General features: G+C 38.3%; 2 protein-coding genes across 2 annotated transcripts in view; both read right to left on the bottom strand.

Moving 5' to 3' along the window:
• LOC140228980 (uncharacterized) overlaps nt 1–4,959 on the bottom strand; it is a 39,122-nt gene extending 34,163 nt beyond the window's left edge. Inside the window, exon 1 of the mRNA XM_072309238.1 lies at nt 4,817–4,959. The gene's annotated coding sequence lies outside the window, so the exon portion shown is untranslated. The remainder of the gene's footprint in view (nt 1–4,816) is intronic.
• Nucleotides 4,960–7,468: 2,509 nt separating this feature from the next.
• LOC140228405 (uncharacterized) lies at nt 7,469–21,915 on the bottom strand. The gene is made up of 12 exons (XM_072308625.1): nt 21,435–21,915; nt 20,358–20,543; nt 18,957–19,033; nt 17,984–18,056; nt 17,267–17,371; nt 16,596–16,793; nt 15,954–16,061; nt 15,312–15,632; nt 9,989–10,111; nt 9,251–9,352; nt 8,391–8,468; nt 7,469–7,830 (listed from the first exon to the last, which is right to left on the bottom strand). Exons 1-12 carry the CDS (start codon nt 21,894–21,896, stop codon nt 7,804–7,806), a joined length of 1,860 nt encoding a protein of 619 aa, XP_072164726.1. The 5' UTR covers nt 21,897–21,915; the 3' UTR covers nt 7,469–7,803.
• Nucleotides 21,916–22,809: the final 894 nt, after the last annotated feature.

Genomic DNA, 22,809 nt, shown 5'->3' with positions numbered 1-22,809 from the left:
TGCGGATCATTTGCTTTCGTCTAGGCCTAGTACGTTGAGCCAACTTGTGCGTAGTTTGTTTGTTTGTTTTTTTCTCCAGCTGGTCCCCCTTCATTTCCGCAATACCTCTCACGTTCAAGGTATTCGCCACCTTGCTGACAAACCGAAATGTGTTTGTAACCACTTGCAGTCATTTGTCACGAAAGACGATGTGTGGTCTCTCTCTTCATACATGTATATTGTCTCATGTCATCCCAGGTAAAAAGCCCGCCAATGTTTATGGACTGTGTTGGGAATCCATTGAATAACGCAGTGGATCTAAAGAGCCGAACGCGTTTTGAAAATTGACTCAAACTGGTACTTTCTTGAGCCAGAATGATGCTATTGCTTTTGAATAATTGTCAAAAAGTCGCCACTTATGCTGGGAAGATAGCTCATGCTATACATGGTAGCCAACGACTTATTTAACTAAATGGGAAAACTTTTGTGAGACCATCCGCATGCGCAAGAGTAATGGAATAAACGCACGAGTTAGTGGTCATTATACAGTATACTATCTTACCAAGATAGCATACGGTGCGGTAGGGCTATATGCAAACAAGAGTATCAACCATTAATAGTAATCATATATCATTATAGTGATAGTTGATACTCTTTTTATGATCGATGTTCAGGATCATGTCATTGGTTTGTAAATTGTTTTTTCTTTCTTCTAATGTCACGTTCCACTATAAAACTGTGAAAACTAATCCACCATTAATCATAACACCTAATCCAACACCAAAACATCAATCCTAACACCAAAAACTAAACAGTAAAATTCAGAACTTTTGTTCAGTGTCATGAAATTGTACTTTCTCTGTTCAGCGTGTCTGACAAATGTCTGATTTAACTCTACAACTTTAAGTCACCTTGAATGTGAAGCGCACTCTGCGCACTACAGAAAATGAAATAGAATATGGATATTTCATGAAACAGATATGAAAATCTCATTTCGGTAGAAGCCTAAACTAAAATGTTTTCTAAAATAAAGCAGAAAATGTATCAATTTTTACTGTGTATGAAACTAGTACAGAAAAGTAAAAATGACAAACAGTACATTTGACTTATCACTTCATTCTTTGTAGACACACTGTATTACAAGTGAAAGGTATATTAAAAGATGAAGCACGAAAATACTGTTGTTGGTATGATTTGTGTCGTTATTGTCGCGCTCTTTCCGATCACGCTCGCTTCAACATCTAGTCGAAGTCTCATTGACACTTGGCCTATATTTTTCGTAACTCATTATTCATAAAATTATTCATGTCAACATGTGGATGACTACTGAAAACCTTTTCTCGGAAACTATTACATACAAATTGAGACCATGGCGCTTTCTTTTATGTATTCAAAAATTGAAATTCAGAATGTTGACTATATCATTTTGCACCCACGCAGGAGATGTTCTAGTGGATGTACACAGGTGAAGAAAGTATCTTTTCAAAAAACCTTCGGAAAACACTTCGTAATAGGCAGTCTCTACTGTTCAGTAGTCATTTAACACGTTTGTAGAGCTTTCATCTGTGCCTAAGGCAATTCTAAAAACTGTTGTCACGTCATACAATGTATCGTGTCTATGAGGGTCGCGAAAAAGGTGCTGGGGAATATCAGGGACAAACATCTTTTTTTTTTTTTTTTGTCGGAGGTAAAAATGCGAACAATAAACAGTATTTGGACTGATATTTATTTTCAATTTTCTAGAACATTCATCTCCGACAGTTTGACCTCTGACGTGGTTAACAACAAGTTTGTTTGTTGTTGTTGTTGTTTGCACCTTTCCATGCAAAAGATCTGGAAAACCTCGAATACCCATGGTGACAATTTATCAAATTTATGCACACAAAGTATAGACACGTGAAAGTAGCTCCTCTAATAAAAAATGTATCGTAACTCTTCTTCTTCAGTCTGCAATGTTAAATGTTATGCACACGTGCTTGTGACTGTGAGGATATTATATATCAATCATGTGAGCAGACCGTTCCAGTAATGTGTGTGGGTTTTTTTTTTTCATAAATGTTGCCCTCTACAACTTGCAAAGTTTACCATCACAGAGACTTGCCCTATCGTATACCTAGCAACAACTGAGTGAATTCCTGTCTATGGAACTCAAGGGAGAGTGAGGACAGGTGAAGATGTTTCGTTTCTATTATAGGCTGTAGGCCTATCAAAAGAAGCATCCATGAATTCAATGAATTGTACACTCTGTAATATATTACAGAAACGCTTTATTGACACAATATATTGTACAGACAGGCACAAAAACGCACACACCATGCATATGATACCTAGATTTCTACATAAGTTGTGATGTTTACACTCCGTGTAAACAATCAATGTTTCATTTTCCTTCTCGAATGTGTGTAAATCTCCGCCATTCTGCAATACGCACACGCACACACACACACACACACACACACACATAAATACTAGTATTGATGTATACATTATGCATATGTATTCTTATTATTATGTATATCTACAGTATTTACAACTTGACTGTTCATGTTACTATTTCTTCTCTTTATATACATCTTTTATGAAATTTTATCAAGAATCGATGGCAGAGATCATCAAACACCTTCCGAACTGTCATAAACTTCTGACTTGCAATGATTAAACTTTACAATCGCTCTCGTATAGCATATCGAATATACATGAAAAGTGACCAAGTGTTTAATTTTCGGCTTTTTTTCGGCGTTCACACAAGAAAGCACGACGATATAATCATAACACACGAGACATACAAAGACATGAAAACTGCATTTTTGAAATGCGAACCATACAAAACACTGGATAGGCCGTCTACACGCGATTCGCAATGGTACGTTCTACAGAATCACATTTTATGAAGTACTAGTATAATCACTTTTATACTCGTGATCATGAGTGTGTAAGCGATCGTGTCTTGTGTGTGTGTGTGTGTGTGTTCGTGCATGGGAGTATGGTATAACGTCTGTTTTTCAATCGACGCTGCTGCAGTGACCTCTGCGAAAAGGTCAGATCACCATTGTGTCGTCAGTCAACAGAGTCTAAAATGGACGATGGAAATGGGGTGGACGAAGTATATGTATAGACCTACAAAAGTTACAAGGAGCTCCTACAATAAAGCGAGGTCCCCATCCGTGACGTGCCTTGATGGTATATCTCCAGGTCAATTTCATCAATAAGCCTCACATGATTACAGTAGCTCCATGGTTCCACACTCTCGTTCCACGTTGTCGTTCGCCGAATAGCTCAAAGCCGACGACTCATTGAGATGACATTCCTTTCATATCATTGTCTTCTTATTCTTCTTCTCTTTACCCTGTCTCCTTCATTCTGTAACACTCAAGAAGTCACCTGGTAAGAAGTGGTGTTCGATGCTTATTTTGTGAAGAACAGCTTGCTGCATAGGGGTACAGTCTTGTATAACATTCTAGTTGACACTAGAATGACAAAAATATATCCGAGTTGCACACTTCAAATCTCTGTTTTCAGTATGGTAAATGCAAAATAATACAAAGCATGTATACTCTCTTCGGAAGAAAAACGGTACCATTGAGGTAATCTCGTGAAACTTATGCAAATTGTCTTTTTATGACTCGGCAGATGAAGTCTTATCGATCATGTAATCAAGCACAACTAAATCCAAACAGGTGGTAACAGTATACAGTTGAGTTACAACAACTTTCAACCATAGCATGCAGTCCATGCACAAAGGATTTTGGTTTATGGTTCAGTGCAGCCCGTAGTCCAGCTCATGGCGTCCAGTGTTGTTCGCATTATGCTCTCGTCTCTACCTCGTCAGAGACTGGGCTGTGAAATATTGTACTACACGTCGTATTCACGATTCCCACAACCCTTGAAAGCTCTTCGTTTGGGTGCAATTTGCTCGGCCGGTGTTGTGCTGTGCTAAGTGAGTGCGTTGGGAGAAATGCATTGGGTAATATTCATTCCAACGTCCTGTACATGAACATGTGCATATCCATATAGATTTGATGTTTCAAGTCATAAGTGCCTGTGACCTGGGAACAGATAATGCATAGTGGGCAAAGCAGAAATGTCTCCCAAACCAACATGAATTATAACAAAATTTTCCGCCTGCGAAGTACCATTTTCTAGACGGCGAACGTACGTTGATGATCACACTAAATGTTAAAACGTGTCTAACCGAATGCCATTATTTGAAAAAGAATGGTTCGTTTTCTTTTTTGCTTCCTATTGTATAAAGAGGTATTTATTTCTGAAATCACAAGGAACATTGACCTTTAACGTTCTGTATAACGATTACTGCATGAAGAAAGCGGCCGAAATAGTATCTACGATCCAGGAAACATCAACCATGACCTCTGATCCTTTGACATCAAAAAAAAAAAAAAAAAAAAAAAAAAAAAAAGAAAAGAAATCGTGAGCATGCGCAAAGGTTATACAAATCCGTTGAAAATAATTCCCTCTTTAACTACTGTTTAAATTCAAATCGAAATAATATTCTTCAAGTGTCCATAGTACAAAGTTGGGCTCTCCGTCACAACGGGGTTTTGGGTGAGTGAGAATGGTACACTCTGAAATGATTAAGAGACCACGTAAAACTTGTACGCTTCTATTGAAAGCTGTCCTACTACTATAATTTCTATATACATCAAACGCAGGATAGCCCTATTAAACTTTGTATTATGCAGAACTCTATTAACGGAAGTTGACAAGAAATAATCGGTACGGGTGACGCCTTTGGTCAAGACTACTCCACCAGTGCGTTTTGGTGCCTTATGTGTGTTCTATCAGAGTCTACGGAAAACTGTCGATGGGACAAGCATACCTTCCGCTGCAATGATGAAGTGGTTAAGAGAGCAATGGCAGTCCTCATGTCCCAAGATTCAGATAAATCCGATGAAACGCCCTTCTCAAACGGCGAAGACAGTTAACACGACGACAGGTATTGCGAAATGCAGCCTGCAGTTTAATAATACATGTATCATGGATGAACACTGATATTGCGCAATGTCCTAAGACGGAGGGGATTTTTGATGACGTCAAAAGGGGTTCCCCGTTTCCTATTTCGCAAGATTATTTCACTGATTGACGGACGTGTGCGGTCTATTCTGTACTGTATTACAAAAGTAAGGTTTGACCTCTACACAAACATAAACGTTCATACGAAAAAGACCTTTATTGTGCTTGTTTCGTAATCGTTTTGCTGATGTTTCGTTTTTGTTTGTTTTTTATTTTGTAAGCGTTGGTGGTTGAAAGCCTGGGTGTGATTGCAGACGACTACGAGCATTGGCATGAGATTTTATAGCAAGGTTTGCATGCAAGGTATGAATGACAACTTATACATATGACCGAGTCCACCATAAAGTTCTCTTGCCACTTCGTGCTCTTGCCCTTACTTTGACTCCCTGGTTGGCCGAGTAGGCCTATCTGGTCAACAGTTGGTGTGAGGATGATTTCCGTTACTGTAGTCTCCTCCTTCGCCAACTTTATTTCCTGTCTTGTTGCTCATTTAGCTATAATTTTTACATAGAAATGTCAAGTAAATCTTTTACAGTACTTATACCTCACCCATAGAAAAGTGATAGATTGGGTAAGTTTCAGACAAGTCAGAATATGAATTAAAAAGTGAGTTTGTTGGTTTGTTTATTTGTTTTTCATAAAGGGCCTGAGCTTTCGATCCTAGCAGAATCTTCGTCAGAGGCAAAATCATTGGCTCGCCACTATTGGATAAGCAGTTTTCAGCAGCTTTTTTTTTTTTTTTTTTTTTTTTTGGCTACATTTGTTTTTAAATAATTTGGGCACCTGCACACAGAAAAATAAACACCTTATATTTCAACATGTGCATTAAACGTTGGGAGAAAGATGGTGTAAATGGCACGTAATTCATACCATAACAACAACAAACATACAACCGCCACATAATACAATTTGTGAACACGCAACACACGTATACGATATCACAGCATGAACAAGAAACCCATTAACACACGCCTGGGCATATCAATCAATATTAAACCAGGACGAGTTCAAATCATCCAACTTGTTTTCTTCTTCTTCTTCTTTTCTTATGTTTGCCCATATCTCTGTTGGGACACTTGTGACATGGAAGTGTCTTCTTTTAAAAAGATATTGCCACTACAAGTAAAATCATGTTATTTTGGCTACAATTTCATACAAATGAAACGTGCTTGTAAACGTAAGTCGTGTGTACTAGTTCACGAAAGTATATTCAAACTACTGACACTTTGTTAACAGAGGTGTTGCAGACTACTAAAAAGTTATATTGTTACCAGGCGTTCGGAGGAAAATAGTCACATAATATTCAAATACAATACACTAAGCAGGCCTAGTTGAAGAAATTGGAGTCTCGTTTTATTACAGGGGTCCAACTCTCGGTCAAATGAATTTTTCTTTACAAAATACACATGCACAATTCGTCAGTTCAAATAAAATAATATTTACTGATTATATGGTTCAGTAGACTTGGGCTCCTTGCTGTAATTTATTTTTCCCTGAAAAAAAAAAAAAATTGTCGCAGTTCTATTCATCAGACATTGTGGGTTTTTTTTTTTCTGTTTATTTCAAACTTGTTATAATATCGTAGCTATACCGGTCATCGTAAAAGTATTGCTGCAGTACATGGAATTCCAACAGGAACTTCTCTGTTTACAGTTCGTTGGAGCTAAACATACCAAAGAAATCAGTGATATCTCAAATACCAGTGACTACACAGTAAAAGCGAATACATATTTGCTATCATAGCCAAAGCTCACAGCGCAGCATATAAGGCGACACATACGGATATTTCTACTGACCTACAATAGCAAGAAGAAGCAAGTAACAAATCCTCAAATTCAAAATTTTGAATATTTTTGGATTGAAACTAGTACAATTTATTTCCACTCGGGTGTCTCGTGAACAGTGAAAAAACAAACAAACAAACAAACAAACAAATGAAAAACACCAAATAACCGATCACCAGAGGTATGTTTTAATCAAGACTATAACACTGTACTAATGTCTGTGCAAATGACTAAGATATTTTGAGGTACCACCTACAATCTTTCTGTAACTTGCTTCTTTTTGCCATATAGTCACTATGGATCACGTTCAGAGTGAACTCTCGAACAGACAATGTAGAGACCATCATAGAAATAGCTTGAAAAGCAACTCAGTAATTATGGAACAACATTCTTTGAACATGATGTTCAGTCGCAAAACGTTTGTTTCGACATCAGAGTAGTATGCAGCTAATGATTAGTTCTAATAAGCAAATTCTATTGGAATCTTGAAAAAAAATAGCAAACTAGGATACAAAAAAAATAAGATCAGCGTTTAACTGTAATGCAGAACTCGCGTATTTACTACCCACTATCAATTGAAAAATCATACAAAGACACAGCAACACAATTGTCACAATGGTACGATAGATTTTACCATTACAAATATAAAACCGCAATAACTGTTTGTTTTTAAAAAAAAAAAGTACAATGTATACTTTGCAAATTAAATTATTCTTGATCATTGATGAAATAAAGTCACATTGACCAATCCACACACGCACACGTAAAATGCAATTCCCTTGACCCAGTAGTGGTTGGCTATTACGCAAAGCTGAATAAAACACTTCACAATCCCTGTGCTGTTCAGAACTGGGTGTGGTGGACAGGTAGCAAAGCCAAGTTCTTGTTGCGGCGTTCGTCTCCAGCTCGGGCTCGGCTTACCCATACGAGGCGCAGTTCGACTAATCAGCAAGGGACTTTGCCGAGCCCACTTGTATATGGGCTTCGTGTGGAGTCGGGTGTAGAAGGTTTAATATAACTCTTCGTACAGATGTCCCTGTGTTTGAATAAAAGAATCACGTTTCAGAGTGTTATGTTCTGTTTGTATATTTTGCTCTGTTTCTAGTTTGACTTTTTAATACATTCTAAGACTATAAGCTCATTGACAGATCTACTGTAATAATAGCGAATGTTCTCTCAGAGACTTATGCAGACACAGTGCAGTCTTTAAGGTGAAAATCATTAAAAAAATGGATTGAGATTCAGTTGAAATAATTTCAAATGCTTCTGCATTTTTCAATGCAATGTAAGGTTCTGCAGAAAGTGAAGACGGCGTAATACAGTCAACCATCAAGGGAGACGTTTAACAAAGTTCTCATATTCATGGAAATTACAATAAATGCAGCTTCAATAGCAAGACGGCATCATTTACACATGGGTTGTCAATCGGTTGTCACTGTAACAGCGGTAATTACTATGATCGTTACGTGTGTCTGAGTAATGAAGTACACATCTTCCCCATGGGCGAGGGGGTAGAATTGAGGTTTCTGAAAAATATTCGACATTCAAGCAGCTAGGTATACGTGTACACCCTTAACGCTTTTCTCTCGCTCTTACCTCCAAAAGGTAGTCATTATCCTCTACCTGCTTTCTCCCATACGCAGGATATTTCTGCCCTCCCCTGGCAGACTGTTGCTGTAGAGAAATAAGCAAAAGACACGAATGAAATATCTTAACTGCACGATATAGAGACGTCCTTAGTTTTAACAAACTTATCATGCCAGAATTTATTATCTATCCTCCTTTTGATATGTCTTCGCGGCCCATAGCAATCCTGAGAAAAAAAAATACACACACACACACACACACACACAAAAAAAAAAACCACCCTGTCACATCTGCAACTGGGGTATGGCGGCCGATTAATATTGATGAAATATATCTTCTTGTGTTCATCGCATTAGAAATATCAAAATGCTAATACATAACAGAGCATGATTTTTTTTTTACATGATACATAGTTCGATTTATTAAGCTCTAGATCTGCTGCCACCTATCTCGAACATGGAACCTTGTAAATTAGAGTTTATGGTCCGTTGTCAACTCACTGAGCCACAAAGGATGCTAAAATTTGTACAGGTTTATCAAATGAAACTATCGAGTGCTTTGTGACAACGTATGATATGTTCAAAGTGAAAATATCGATCAAATATAGTGGTCATGACAAATATTTTGATCATGACCAGGTTACTAAACCATTGCTAGCAAAGATATTGTTTAAATGAATTAAAGAGCATAAGACACTGAGACATACTTAAATGTTATCTGTAAGCCTAGAAGTGAATACTAATAAAGCTACAGGTAGGTGAATATTATAGCTGGACAAAATGACTTGGAAGACCTGACTGGAAACTAGCAGAAGTTGGACAGAAGAAAATTAAAAGAAGGAGGAATCGTAACTGGAGGAGCAGACTTACGATTTCCCGGAGTCGCATTTCTTGCGCCTCCTCTGGAAAAATCTCGCCCCGCCCCTGCTGGCGTGCCAAGACGTACAAGTTGTGTGCCTCTACCTTCCTTCGCTGTGGCGTGAATGACAACAACAAAGCAATACACACAAAACTAACAATAAGAAACATATCTGTGGTAAATATATTGATTATTGATACTAATGGTGTGAGACCGTGTAGGTAAAACCGTGTATTGGTGATTTCTGTGTTACCAATATATTTCTATTAGTGGTTCAAATCTACATTAATATTAAATAATAAAGATATAAATGTATCATAATCATCATCACTCTAAAAACACAAATGTTGAATTAGCATTTAAAAGGGCCGAGGAGTGACAACATTTTGAAAGTGTTGGTTTTCCTGCTAGATTCAACATTTAAAATGTTATTTTAAAAGTTGGATGCGACACTTCAAAAAATGCTGTCACTCCTCGGCCCTTTTAAATGTTGATTCAACATTTGCGTTTTCATAGTGATCTAATTCATGAATAGCTCATAATGCTTTGTTACTTTCATAATCATTCTTCCATCGTTTCCGTTATTACTCATGTCATTATTTTCTTTTCTTTTATCGTGGTTATTATCGCTATCAGTGTAATTGTGCCCATTGTCATCATCATCATCATCATTAGCAGCAGCATCAGATTTTCATCTCCAAAACTTCATCACCATCTTTAGTGTATAAGGCTCCCTTCGCCCTACTCACCGTTTGCAGGTCTTTGAGTTTGGTTTTCGTCTTTTCCAGTTCTTTCTTCAGAGAATCCACTTGGCCCACGGCTTTCTCACGATCGCGCCTTTCTTGGTGAAAATCTGATCGGTAAACGTCCATCTTTAAAATAAAACAAAAGGAAAGCGCTAGTAAGCCCTGGTGAGGAGAGTAAAACATACAGTACCTCATACAGTACCTCTTATCAAGGAAGACGGTAGATAAAGGCAAGCAATGACAGGGATAGATAGGTATATAGATACAGAAAAGTAGATAAGATAGAAAGATAGATAGATAGATAATAACCGAAAGAACGTCCATATACACATGCCTTATAGAGTAACAACTGAATCTCAATATTTCATACTAGAAAAGACATAACATGACTAATAGTGGTTATCACTTTGCGCTGTACGTCACAGCATTATTAGTTTTCCATTATTATTACAATGTTATTAGTAGTATATTCAAGAATTATTATTTTTTTAATCTAACCTATCAGCACTGTTCTTCAAGAACGTCTTGCTATTAGTATTACCCACACGTTGTGGGTCGACCATGTATATTGTCCAACAATGAGCGCACCCCGAATCGAACCTGGTCGGACCTTCTGTTCAATAATTGAATGCATTTGTACACGATATCCATTACACCACAGTTTTGCTACATTGTTCCCAGGTGAAATGTGAAAAAAAGGAAAATCCGTGACTCATTCATTACTGACCTCCAAAGTAGGGAATGATGCTATAACATTGTTAATTTAATGAAATCAAATACTAAAGCCGTTGGCATGCATGACGTGTCAATTACACCTTTCAGGGAGTATTTGCGCATGTTGTGTATTAGTCTACACTCTGGACTGCTTTTTCAATTTTGTATTCGCGTGTTTGTTCATTCCCCCCCCCCCCCCACGATACTAGGATGACACGCACTTTATGCATCAAACGGTGTGATGGCGCCATCCCGAGACACGCACCGACCTTTCCTCGGACCTAGAGTTGATTCTCAAGACTGTCCCGTCACATTTTGGACGTCTGCGGTGCGTGTTGCACTATTACGACGACGAGAAAGCATTCAAACAGCTCAGAATTTAGACTAGGATGCGCGGGGAGACGCCCATTCAGGCTTTGGGCGTGGTCGTGAAGATGAATGGATGTTGCCTCACGCACACTTTAAACCTCGAGGGGATTTTCAACAGGAAAAGTCTTCATTAACGTCACCGCGTCACGCGTTTGGTTTAGAGTTCATTACTTAGTTATCCTTGCCACAATGAAACCGCAATTGCCGGTAGATTGAGGTCTGGGGAAGTTGTTAACGATCTACGGTAGACCACGAAGACTTGTGAAATATCTGAAACCTCGTGATTGTTTCGCTGCCGTTGTCGTTGTTGTTTCTGCTATTAAGGTTCATGGACATCCTCTTTGACTGGAAGTATGGGCGTGAGAATGCAATCTTAGATATCATCACAAGCATTTGTTGTATATAAAATTATGTGACACCTCCCATATGACACTAACGTCTTATTTTCATCCAGAATACGAAATTTGGAATCTCTGGAAACATTCTACCCCTGCCTTATGACGCTTCGCATTACAGTTAAGTTTGTCGGATAGCCTTCTTGTATTGTATTCCTCTGCGTGCCCCTAAAAGGTTTCCTCGACATTAATGGTTCGTACAAGAATTTGGTGCTCTGTTGTCATTATTACTGATATCATTACTGTTATTATAGTTACTATTAAATATAGCCATTACCATTATTTCATTGCCGTCGTCGTCACGACCATCATTATTAACATTGTTTCCATATTCACTTCCACCGCATAAGTCTATTCAAGCAACAATTGTCTTAAAAAATGAATGTATAGCATAAAGAAAGTTGCTCTACCATCAGTAATCACTGTGCATATTATACGTTCACAGCTGCTATGATACGCTAACATTATTAGGAAATACACTCTAAAATGTAAATACACAGACATGGCTAAATACTTTTGAATTACATCGTAAAGTAAACAAAAAAGGAAACAATGATTGTGCAAAGTGAAATGGGCGTGGTTATTGCTCCTCCCGAGGATGCTAAACATGTACAAACATGTTTCAATCCATATAGTGACCTCTAATTGTCTCGGTCTTTAATAGTCAAAAGGAATGGTTTGAACAATTCTGACTTCCAATGCACATTCACCTGGTTTTCCCTAAAAATGTGGGGAAAACAAGAAAGCAACGACTCCGTGCCTAATGAGGCGGTGCGTTTCGTAAGATATAATATGGATTACGCCTATATAAGGGATGCTTTCTCGCATCTTCACGCAGCAGGCTCGGTAGTGATAAACGAGAGGCACCACAGGGGTTGGACTTGCGCCTCTCTGTTCGGAGAGAGCGAATAAACCCATCTTGGGCTCCAGACTATCACCACCTAGAGCACGACAGTCTCTGAGTGTGTCTCACACATTCGATTCTTCTTCTTCTTCTGCTGCTGCTGCTGTCGCCGCCATTTTACAAAGATCACTAATAATCTTGCACCTTTATAGAGGGGCACTTCTTCGTACGCCTCAAATCTTCGTCTCGGAAGACTATTGGGTGTGCAGCCTCTTCGTCAATTATTGCAAGAAATCTTTCAGCAGCTTTGGAACTTTGCCCTCTTCCAGTCGACCTGATTACACATCGTACTGCAAGTGTTACCACGTAATATTTTTCCTTCATTTCTGCCAGCGTAATACTAGATGCAGTTCGCGGACGAGGCTACTTAAGAATGGTTTAAGGGTCATGAGTCGATAAGATGACCATACCATGTAGGGATGGTATTCAAGAATACAATCACGTACAAAGCCCTCTATATACAGTGTATATGTAAACTAAAGTAAGGAGTAGGCCTACGTATAGCGCGTATGGTAAAAGCTAAATTAACTATTCATTTACATGTAAAATCATCTGTACAACATCAAAATTATTCAAATTCATGAAATTCTACGTCGATTTAGGGCAATTTGTCAATCAGTTGCATAAAAATATCAAAATTGTGTATAAACGCAGGGGTTCACTAAACTTCTTTAAATGCATCCATATATTCTTGTTACAAAACAGAGTCTCGCATAACATCACATTCGACATAGAATCCCCTATTTCTACGAAGTGTTTCAAATTCAATGTACTATATACACAAAGGAATGTCGAGTTGACTGACGATGAACGTCCATCCTGTACGCGTGCCAATGATATTTATAACATTATTCGATGAACTTAAAATTGATATCGCGACACTTATATCAAAACATTCGACACTTTGATTCTTGGAACGATTTGTTTTATCTTCACTTGTAAGGAGAAGCCCATTGTTTTTGTCTTTGACTCCAACACTCACTAAAGATTGCTATTAGTAAAGATTACACAATTATTATCCGACCGACGTCAGTGAAAGTAATATCAAGCATGTTACAATCAAGATATAACTGTATTTATGTGAGCAAGTGGTGAAATTACCGTGATCACTTCCGTTTCAATGTTTTTGAAGTCGACGAAAAATTTGCTTTAAAAGTATAATCCTGAAGCTGTTTTACGCATTTGCTTTCGAAAGCGTTAATGAGTACGTATTTTATCTATCTATTGTGTATACTTCTCTGAAATATGACGCTGGGAGGCTATAGGAACTACAGCGAGGCAAGCGGGATAAAATAACAACAGGAAAGACGAGAGGTCTGAACTAATGATCGGAGTTAAGAGTCGAGAAGGTGGAACAATCAGATACATACGAATAACAACTTTCATTTTCACGGTGTTTTCATAATTTCCTTTTCAAAACTGAGGTCTTTTACAAAGATAATCCCCACAAAAACAATGTGTTTACTCAAAGCACATCATGAAATAGAATACTAGTAGCTTCCATAAAATTGAATGCGACAACGTAATGTTGACGTCGGATATTGCTAAGTGTTGTCGAAAGTTGATTTCTTGCCCGACGCGTGCGCATACAAAGCAGTACAGTGGAGAGGAATAAACATGACACACTTGGCATAGGTTTAGAATAGAATTTGACATAATGTCTCAAACGTTTAAATACCCTTCATTGTATTCAGCTCTGTACATGTTGTAGAAGTTTAGAGTATTGGAAAGGAGGAATAACGTAGACGACGCAAACTTCCTTTTTCTTATAATGGTTGTTATAACTCTTGGACTTGAGTGTCAGGGGATGTTGACCGAAGTCTACCCTTAAAAATAAACGAGATCCCATTTCCTCGTAAAATCGAAGTATATTCAATAAAATCTTACGTGATTCACCATGACCTATCCCATTTATCTCATAAGAGTTATAATCCCGGAAATTTGGTAACTGCGATGAGGAAATACAAACAAAATGGTGGGCTGAGCAAGGGAAATCCCCCATGGCAATTTGCAAAATTAATGACATAATTCCAATTGTGTACAATTTGGGTCACCTATCTTGATGAGCTGTGATTTCATGATTTGCGCACTATGCAACAGGCAATAGACGCCAGTTTGATTTCATATTAATGGCCATGCGAGGGATTATAGTCATTTCACTCCATCATCTGTGTTCTAGATTATTTATGGTGCTTTAAAATTATACAAGCGCTTTACTTCGATCGAAATAGAGCAATGGATTCTTTACGCAGATATTGCGTGCTCGCTTAATTTGTGGACAATACACCCACATTTTGATTTTGAATTTCGAGAGTAAACGTTCTTATTCTTTGTTCATACAAGGAAATTATGATCTGCGAGACTTTGCTTCTCTTAGTGGCAAATCATAGTAGATGGGCGATTTTCGCTCCCTTTCCAGCTGGTTGAAATATCAAATCTGAAATGGTATTATGCAGTAGTCGTACAATGTAAGGACTGTTAGATGGTTGTTTGACGGGCGCAAAAGTAAAGGACGTAAACTAAATTAAACTGACTTTACTCGATGGTGACAAATTCAATACCATATCGCTAAACCCGAAAGCAATGACTTATATAATTGCAGACAATATCTGTATAGGTTTACACAACTTACATCATCGCGATAATATAGACATCTAAGTTTGTTAAAATGCATGACGTTGAAAGAATGTACAGTATACACTTCTATATAGGTCCTATATATATGAATAATTATTATAATACATATTGTATAGGCATAGATAGATACATAAGTATTATGTATATAATATTCCATTTCTACTTCACAAACACCAACAATGGGTAAGATCTCTCCCTTCTTCTTCATCACCTAGTGAAAAACTCAGCTTCCTCGCTGAACAATGTCTTGTCACATGAAGTTATTCTCCAATCGTCAGATGCTATATGGAATGAGGTAGAAACTAACCTGTTCCCTGTAGAGTAGGACCTGGTCCTTGAGTTCACTCCTGGTGAAACTGAGTGGTGCCTCCTTCACTTGCTCTGGCGGACCCCTCGGCGAGAGCGGGGGTGATGATACCTTGCCCGAGGCGCGTTTCGATAGTGCCTCTTCGCGGCGCCCTTCCGGGCAGTGCTGGGCGTGGCCAGCTGGAGGTGCAGCAGAGCGCCTCTTTTCTTCCAGAACCAGTTCTCTACTGGGAGAGCCGGGGCGTGGCTGGTCGACGAGGCGCGCTTGTTGCTTTATTCCAGATTCTTGAACGGCCTTTTGAGCATTCTTGCGCTCAACAACCTGATTAAAGAACGCACAAATTCTGCAATAATGCATCGTGGGTATCTTGGAGTAATTTCATACGGAGCTAGAATCAGTTGTTAATGACATTGTGCATGTATGTCACTAACAAAACTTTGTTCTCATTATGACTACAAATTATAAAACAATTCACAATATCACTGAACAACGGCTACTTCGACAAAGGGTTTTTTAAGGTTGCAGAGCTATTCTTCCCCTTGCTTAATGCCGATCAGACACCTTCAACAGACAACGAAAAATGTTGTATAGATGAAGAAATAACCCGATGTTCATATCCAACAATGTATATGAGCGTCATACCGCGTTGAGTCGTTTTATTTCGTCTTCCCTGTCTCCAAGCTGAACGGTGAGCAATTCGGTCTTCTGGCGAAAGTGGTCCCGCTCCTTCCGGTACCTTTCGGCAACGTTCTATGAGTGTAGAAAACCGTGTGAAGAGAGTGAGTCCACACCGTGGTTTACGACTAACAGTTATAGTACTGCATTCTGCATCTAACTGTCAGGGATAGTTGTATAAAATCTCTCCTTGCGCATGGGGTAAGGGGTACATACATTACAGTTAAGTATACTTGTTGTGTTGCTACGAACTTTGAAGTGGATATTGCACATCCATTTCTGACGTTCTCTTTCCACTAAAAAGGTAATATCTACTGCAGAAGGCAATCTATCTGTCAACAACATAATATTGTTTTATTCCACTTCGAAGAGCACAACACCTAAGCGGTTTCACATCAAATTCAATGAAATTTCATCTATATGTATTTTTTTTTATTAGAATTCAACTTGGTCCTGGCTATTAACTATGATATCATTGTGTTATGTTGGAATGTGATAAATAGTGGAATGAATCTATACACAGCTTGGTCGGAGACTTTGGTATACAACGTTTACTCTTCGAACCGAAACAATGGGTGAAACTCGAGGCATCGCGGGCAGCCTCCGTACCTTCTGTTGTGACTCCATACTCTTGAGATGAAACAGTGTCTGATCATACTCTTTGAACTTCCTCTCCATTCTCTTCTCGAGGATCTTGCATCTCTCCTCGGTGGCCGCCAGCTGGCCATCTTTCTTCCTCATCTCCGCCTCGTGTCGCATCGATATCTTGGTGGTGTACTTCTCCCATGAGTGATTCACGCGCTGGAGCTGTGCCATGGAAGAAGAGAGTGTCGATTAATCATTATCGTGAAGCTAGAAATATCTTGAAACACCATAACCCATGGATCACTTTACCCAAGCTGTAGTTAAAGAGCGCTTTCTTCTAGCATGTCTAGTAACGTGTTTATTGTCATACATGTATTTTGAAGTGCATAATTTACCTTATTCATTTCGAAGTCTTGTTAACTACGTCACCTTTGTTTATTTAAACTCTCTCGAACACTTTCGACCAACTTTGGTTCTCTAACCTACATTTGATTTTTTCACAAAATTCCATATATATATATATATATATATATATATATATATATATATCCGTCGGGAATACAAAGTTTGTTGAGGATTGATGAAAAGTGCTCAAAGTTGTAAAAGCATTGAGCATATATATATATATATATATATATATATATATATATATTATAATTTGTTCTGCAGCAAAACACGAAGGTCTGAATTCTTACCTCCCTACACTGGCATTTCAATCTGCGCGCCTCTTTCTTCCAGTCAGTCTCTGACGCAAGTGGTGTGTCTTCCGTTACTTCCGATTCTTTCCGTTTCTCGCACACCTGCAAAATGATATCATAAACAAAAAGATGATTGAATGAGAGGTGGATTTCAATAAGGTAATGATCCTTGATATCCAGAAAATATTTAATCTCGCACATTATACTCTACAGATGGGTTAAAAAAAAAGAACTGTGGCAAAACAAGGACGGCACTTTGATCTTTTTAGTTGTATTATTTTTCAGCAGGATTGATAGCCGGGCTTACCCCGGGGCTGACCAAAAGAAGCATTCTGCGATAATATCATGCGATGTTCACCCACGCTTGTGGCAGATACAGTTATCACAATGAAGGTGGTATTATTTGGTGCCTTGAAACTCCCCTGGACGTAGCGCTCTGATAAGTCCGTCAACTCCTTAAGCCTGACATGACGTTAACGGATATATCAGATAGTAAATCCATAACCGTTAGTGATATATGACAGAGGTGATTTTGTTTATCAGTTACTAAGTCTGAGCAATGAAGTTATCGGAACCAACACACTCATCTCATATCAAAACTGCCAACTTCTTGACTTAAAAAACTTTTGATTGGCTGTACGAACTTCCCCGTGAACATTCATTGGACGAAATTCAAAATCCAGATGATTCCACAACCATCTTGAAGACACTTACCATGCACTTGGTACTCGGGGCTTCGGGTTGAATCAACGCTGTGGTACCTATGGATACTTTCTCCACTTGCCTCCTAAAACAATCATACCAAACAAGATAGTCACCTGCTGTATTACTCCGAACTCCAGACAGGGGTCTATAATAATTTTGACGTGTACAGTATAAAACCCCAGAGAGAACACATTCCCCATGAAATTCCTCATGAAATTGCTCCAAACGTCACAAAAACTTCGATATACAAGCGATGTGCAGTCGCCATTTACTCAAAATGTTATTATCGTGGTTTGCTTTTTGTGGTTTTTGCAGACAATTTATTAATGAACATTATACGAGGATGAACGAGAAGCTCTTGTGAAGGCATGAATTTCGCAGGATTTTGTTTGTTTGCTTCTTTCTTTGTTTCCGGTTTTTTGTTTCATTATTTTCCCCACCCCTGTTTTATTTATCGCTATACTGACAGATTGATAATTTATATATACATATACACTATATACACCGAATAATAGATTAGATTAGAATAATAATAATATATTTAGTATTTGTTTTATTTAGTTGAATGCTAACTAAAAGACACGGGAGATGATAATTGAGAGTGATTACACTTCTCATCTACAGTAAACAACAGCAATCCCAAAGTGAATGCCACTTCATGTTATAGTTGAATATTTTGACATTCAAGTTTATAAAACAGAATCGGATCCAATTTGGAGGTAACAATTAGGTTTAAGTTTCTAATTTGCACCATGTGGTTGCAACGTGCAACTTTTTCTTTTTCTTTTTTTTTTTTTTTTTTTGGGGGGGGGTAAAATGCATTACACCTCTAAAAGAAATACCTCTTATAAAGCTTGTTCTTATTGTAATGAAACTTCTCCCATAGCATTAAAGCTTTTTCTTTGTTTGCTTGTTTTTTTACCTCACTGCATTGATGACAGTCAATTCGACCAAGGAGAGGCATCTCCTTTCAAAGGTTTACCTTTTTTCCGCTTCTTCCATTCGACGAACCTCTCTCTCAAGATGCCGATTTCTCATGATCAGTCCCCTCATTTTTGCCTTCAATGATAGTTGACAGGAAAACGATTACGACATAATTATAGGGTATCATTTTTATTATGTGAAACGATTCAAGCAAAGTATTTTGCTATTCGTGTTTTTTCTTCTTTGTGTGTGTGAGTGCACGTGTATGTATGCGAAAGACATCTTCAGGTCGCAGCTAGACCAATGGATCCAAATCAACCTCAGCGGCGTCACAGCCATGACTCACTTGTCACGGGACAGCAATTCCATTGACCAAGATTACATAGTGTGGGAAAGTGTCAAAAATCCTTTCTGCGTTACTCTATATTTGCAATCATACATGGTGTCGAATTTCCTTGTCTTACTGGTTTGTAGTCAAGGCATGAATCCTTATTGAGTCAAAACAATCCATATTCTATACAGGAAATAAATTTTATTGAATTGTTCATCACACAGTATGCTACAGATAAAGATCGCGTGAAATCGCGTGGGAATGCCAAAATATGGATTTTAAACGTAATGGAGTTGTTCAAATTCACAAAATTCTTCCGCTGAGATGTTCTTCATTGCAACTGATTGGCAAATTTATTGATTGTCCTACACTGACTGATGGACAAATTGCCCTACATCGACTATTTACGTCGAAGTAGGGCAATTTGTCAATCAGTTTGCAATGTAATGGAGTTGGTTATGTAAACTTTTCCATTATAAAGTTATGTCGGTTACACCGAACACTTCTGTCACTGGGTATATTACTATTGGTCTTTAAACATTTATCAGCTTTTATATTCTATCATATATTTCATTTTAAATTTCCCACTTATAATGGGGATTTTATTTGTTTGTTCGTTCGTTTTATTTGTTTCTTCCTATAAAGGCGCATATTTAATCATCCTGAACAAGCACGCACAATAAATGAACACATAAACTATCACAGTAAAAGAACAATTAATACAAGAAAATTAAATGAAACACAAACATATACACACTTTAACACATAGATGAATAAAACGAGTAATGCATGAACAAATGAATATACAAATGGTCATGCAATCATTTGAATAGATGAATGAAATGAATAAAATGTACACAACTGAATGAATTTCTCTAATAACATATTGTTCTACACGATTCTAAGATATCAATCCAGTACAATCACTAGCGCTGTTGTGAATTCGTGAATGGGAAACATAATGATCACAATGACTTTTGTTCACCATGTTAAATTTTGATGATTTTGTTTACCATGTTTACTTTTCAACAGCTCACATGGTAAACAAAACTCATCAAAAGTAAACAATGGAAAACAAAAATCATCGAAATTTGATGAGTTTTGTTTACCATGTTTACTTTTGTTTACCTTTAGCGTCTTCAGCTCATCTACAAGGAAGAGAATCTGAGGTAAAAGAGTCATCAAGAAGGAAATCAGCCGACTGAAGGCTCCTGGATCTCCCTTTGTCATTTCTTCCATCGCAGTTTCGACGCCGTCAACGAGCGCCGGGATATTATCCACGCTGCTGTCCTCTGCGTGATCATCTTTTGCCGTCTAATAGGTGGCACAATTTGTGACAAAGCGAAGCGGAAGGTGACTTTGAAAATCATTTTATTCTTTTCGTCTGTCTATTCGACATCTTTTGTCACAGTCCACCAGTTGCGCTGAATTAGGAGAAGCAATACGCCTTATACATTCTAATATTTTGTATTCTGTACAGGAGCTATTTCTCTGGTCTAAGTTCACATTTTGTTTTAATTTCCGTGAACTTTGCTACTTTTGTGCATTCAGTTGAAGAAGAAAAATAGAAAATTAGACACTTTGTTTGGAGAGTGTATCATAATCGTATTTTTGTGTGTTCTGTTGAAAGAAATAGAAAATTTAACACTTTTTTATTTGAAAAGTGTATAATAACAAACCTAGTACTCTAATAACGTTAATAAGGACTGGGACATTGTCATCTATATAACGTATCTGGTGAAAATTACACTTTGAACAGAAGTGACCCAAACAATCAACAATAATCACAAAACTCAAAGTGGAATACATTTTAGTCAATTCAACGTGCAATATACAGGGCGACGCACTTGGGGGAAATGGTTTGCAATCACAACGTGTTTAGCGTTCAATTTATTGAGGGCGTTAATGACAACAATGGGCACCCCTCCCCTCCCCCCCCCCCCCCCCAGAAAAAAAAAGAAGAAAGAAATTGAATGTGCTTCTTATTCGAATGCTTTCTTGTAAAGTATCGTGGTAAAAACAAATAGAAAACACCAAACCTTTTTGAATCTCAGTTAGAAGACAAAATGACGATCCATCCGATGAATCTTATCCATCAACAGAAAACTATCTTTACCCTCACCATGTACATGTGTGGAAGAAATGAATACGTGGATATACATAAATAAATAGGTAATCAAAGTGTGAATCAATAACTTTCCCTACCTCACCATCCCGTTGAACTAATACCCAGGAACCACCGGTCTGCTTCTGCCCACCGCCGGCTCCCTTCCCCGTCGCCTCCTCCTCTTCGTCCACTTTCTCATGAACAGCACGATTAACTTTTTCGTCGCTATCTTCGCCAGACATCTCGCACCCGAAGTTGGGGCTGCCGTCGACTCCTTTATCAGCACGACGCGTAGTGTCGCTGTCATCATCGCACACATTATATGTAGTAGGTGGCATCGCCTTCTTCCCGTTGTCGTCTTCGCCCACGCCGTCGGTTTCATCTCTGCCCTCAGTCTCACGTGTGGTCTTGGTGCTGATGTCTATGGTACCTTTTTGATCCTCCTCCTCCTCTTCTTCCGCCGATTCCCCGTCACCGTAGTTCGGCGGTTTGGCGATGTGGGTGTCGATTTGGTGCAACACGTCGCTCGAAGCCAGTGATACATCATTGAGATCACTCATTTTAAGTTTGCCCCCACAGACGTCTGCGAGAATAAGGATAATGGACCGTATACAATCATGGACAGACAGTTAAGCTTCTCCGACAAGGTTTCGAATCGAGGGAATTCCCCTATCTAATCATGTAACTGAACGATGAAAAAATGCAGTGGTTCTAATCACATGGTTTATGATCAGATAAAACAAACTTATTGTCTTTAGAAGCAGAGAGAGAAAGGTAAGAGAGTTTTAATTCGGTCTAGTCACAATAGGTAAATAGTCTATATTTAGGGCACGTGATTGCAGCAATGGTAATAGAAACTGTGCCCACTAATCATATCATGATGAGGTGTATTGCTCATTATCACTCTTTCTTTTCAGCATGGTCAAGTTTTTCTCTTCTGACCAATCTCTTTTACCACGCACTGCATGCACAGGCAGACACTCTGCAGAGTGTGGATATGCTGTTTAATTTCCATGCATTAAAAAGCACCCATGAATAATGAATACTAGAGCTTTCACAAAAGTGAATTCAAGGCCATTATGTTCCATAAACCGATCAGATTGAACACATGACACGACGAGTGTACATCATGTCCATGCACACAGACATACTTGACTGTTCCTACTCCCATCATGAGCAAACAACAACGCAAGTTGAGTAATATTAAGAAACTCATTGTCAAAGAATTTGACTTTTATGGTTTTATTTCATATGATAGATAAGATAGGAGGAGCCGCGTGCTCAAACAAACGTGACTACGACTGTCTCATTAGACATTTATAGTAAATGCACAAGGACTGGGTAGTTCCCCCTCACAAAGAGTTTCAATTGTACGTGACCCTAGCTCTTTTTACGATAGAAACTATACGAGACGTGCGTAATTGATAATCATCGTGGAAAAACACAGTGTTCTTGACAATTCACTGCGTCATC

This window comes from Diadema setosum, chromosome 5, assembly GCF_964275005.1.
Source record: "Diadema setosum chromosome 5, eeDiaSeto1, whole genome shotgun sequence".
In the NCBI taxonomy this organism is placed as follows: Eukaryota; Metazoa; Echinodermata; class Echinoidea; order Diadematoida; family Diadematidae; genus Diadema; species Diadema setosum.
The sequence above is the reverse complement of the archived record's forward strand: the minus strand, read 5'-3'. Positions and strand labels throughout refer to the sequence as shown.

Coding starts and splice junctions, on each gene's coding strand:
- LOC140228405 (XM_072308625.1), bottom strand. CDS start 21,896: ATGAGTGATCTCAATGATGTATCACTGGCTTCGAGCGACGTGTTGCAC. Junction 18,057..18,956: donor ATGGAAGAAGCGGAAAAAAG/GTAAACCTTTGA, acceptor TGATTGTTTTAG/GAGGCAAGTGGAGAAAGTAT. Junction 17,372..17,983: donor CCCCGAGTACCAAGTGCATG/GTAAGTGTCTTC, acceptor ATCATTTTGCAG/GTGTGCGAGAAACGGAAAGA.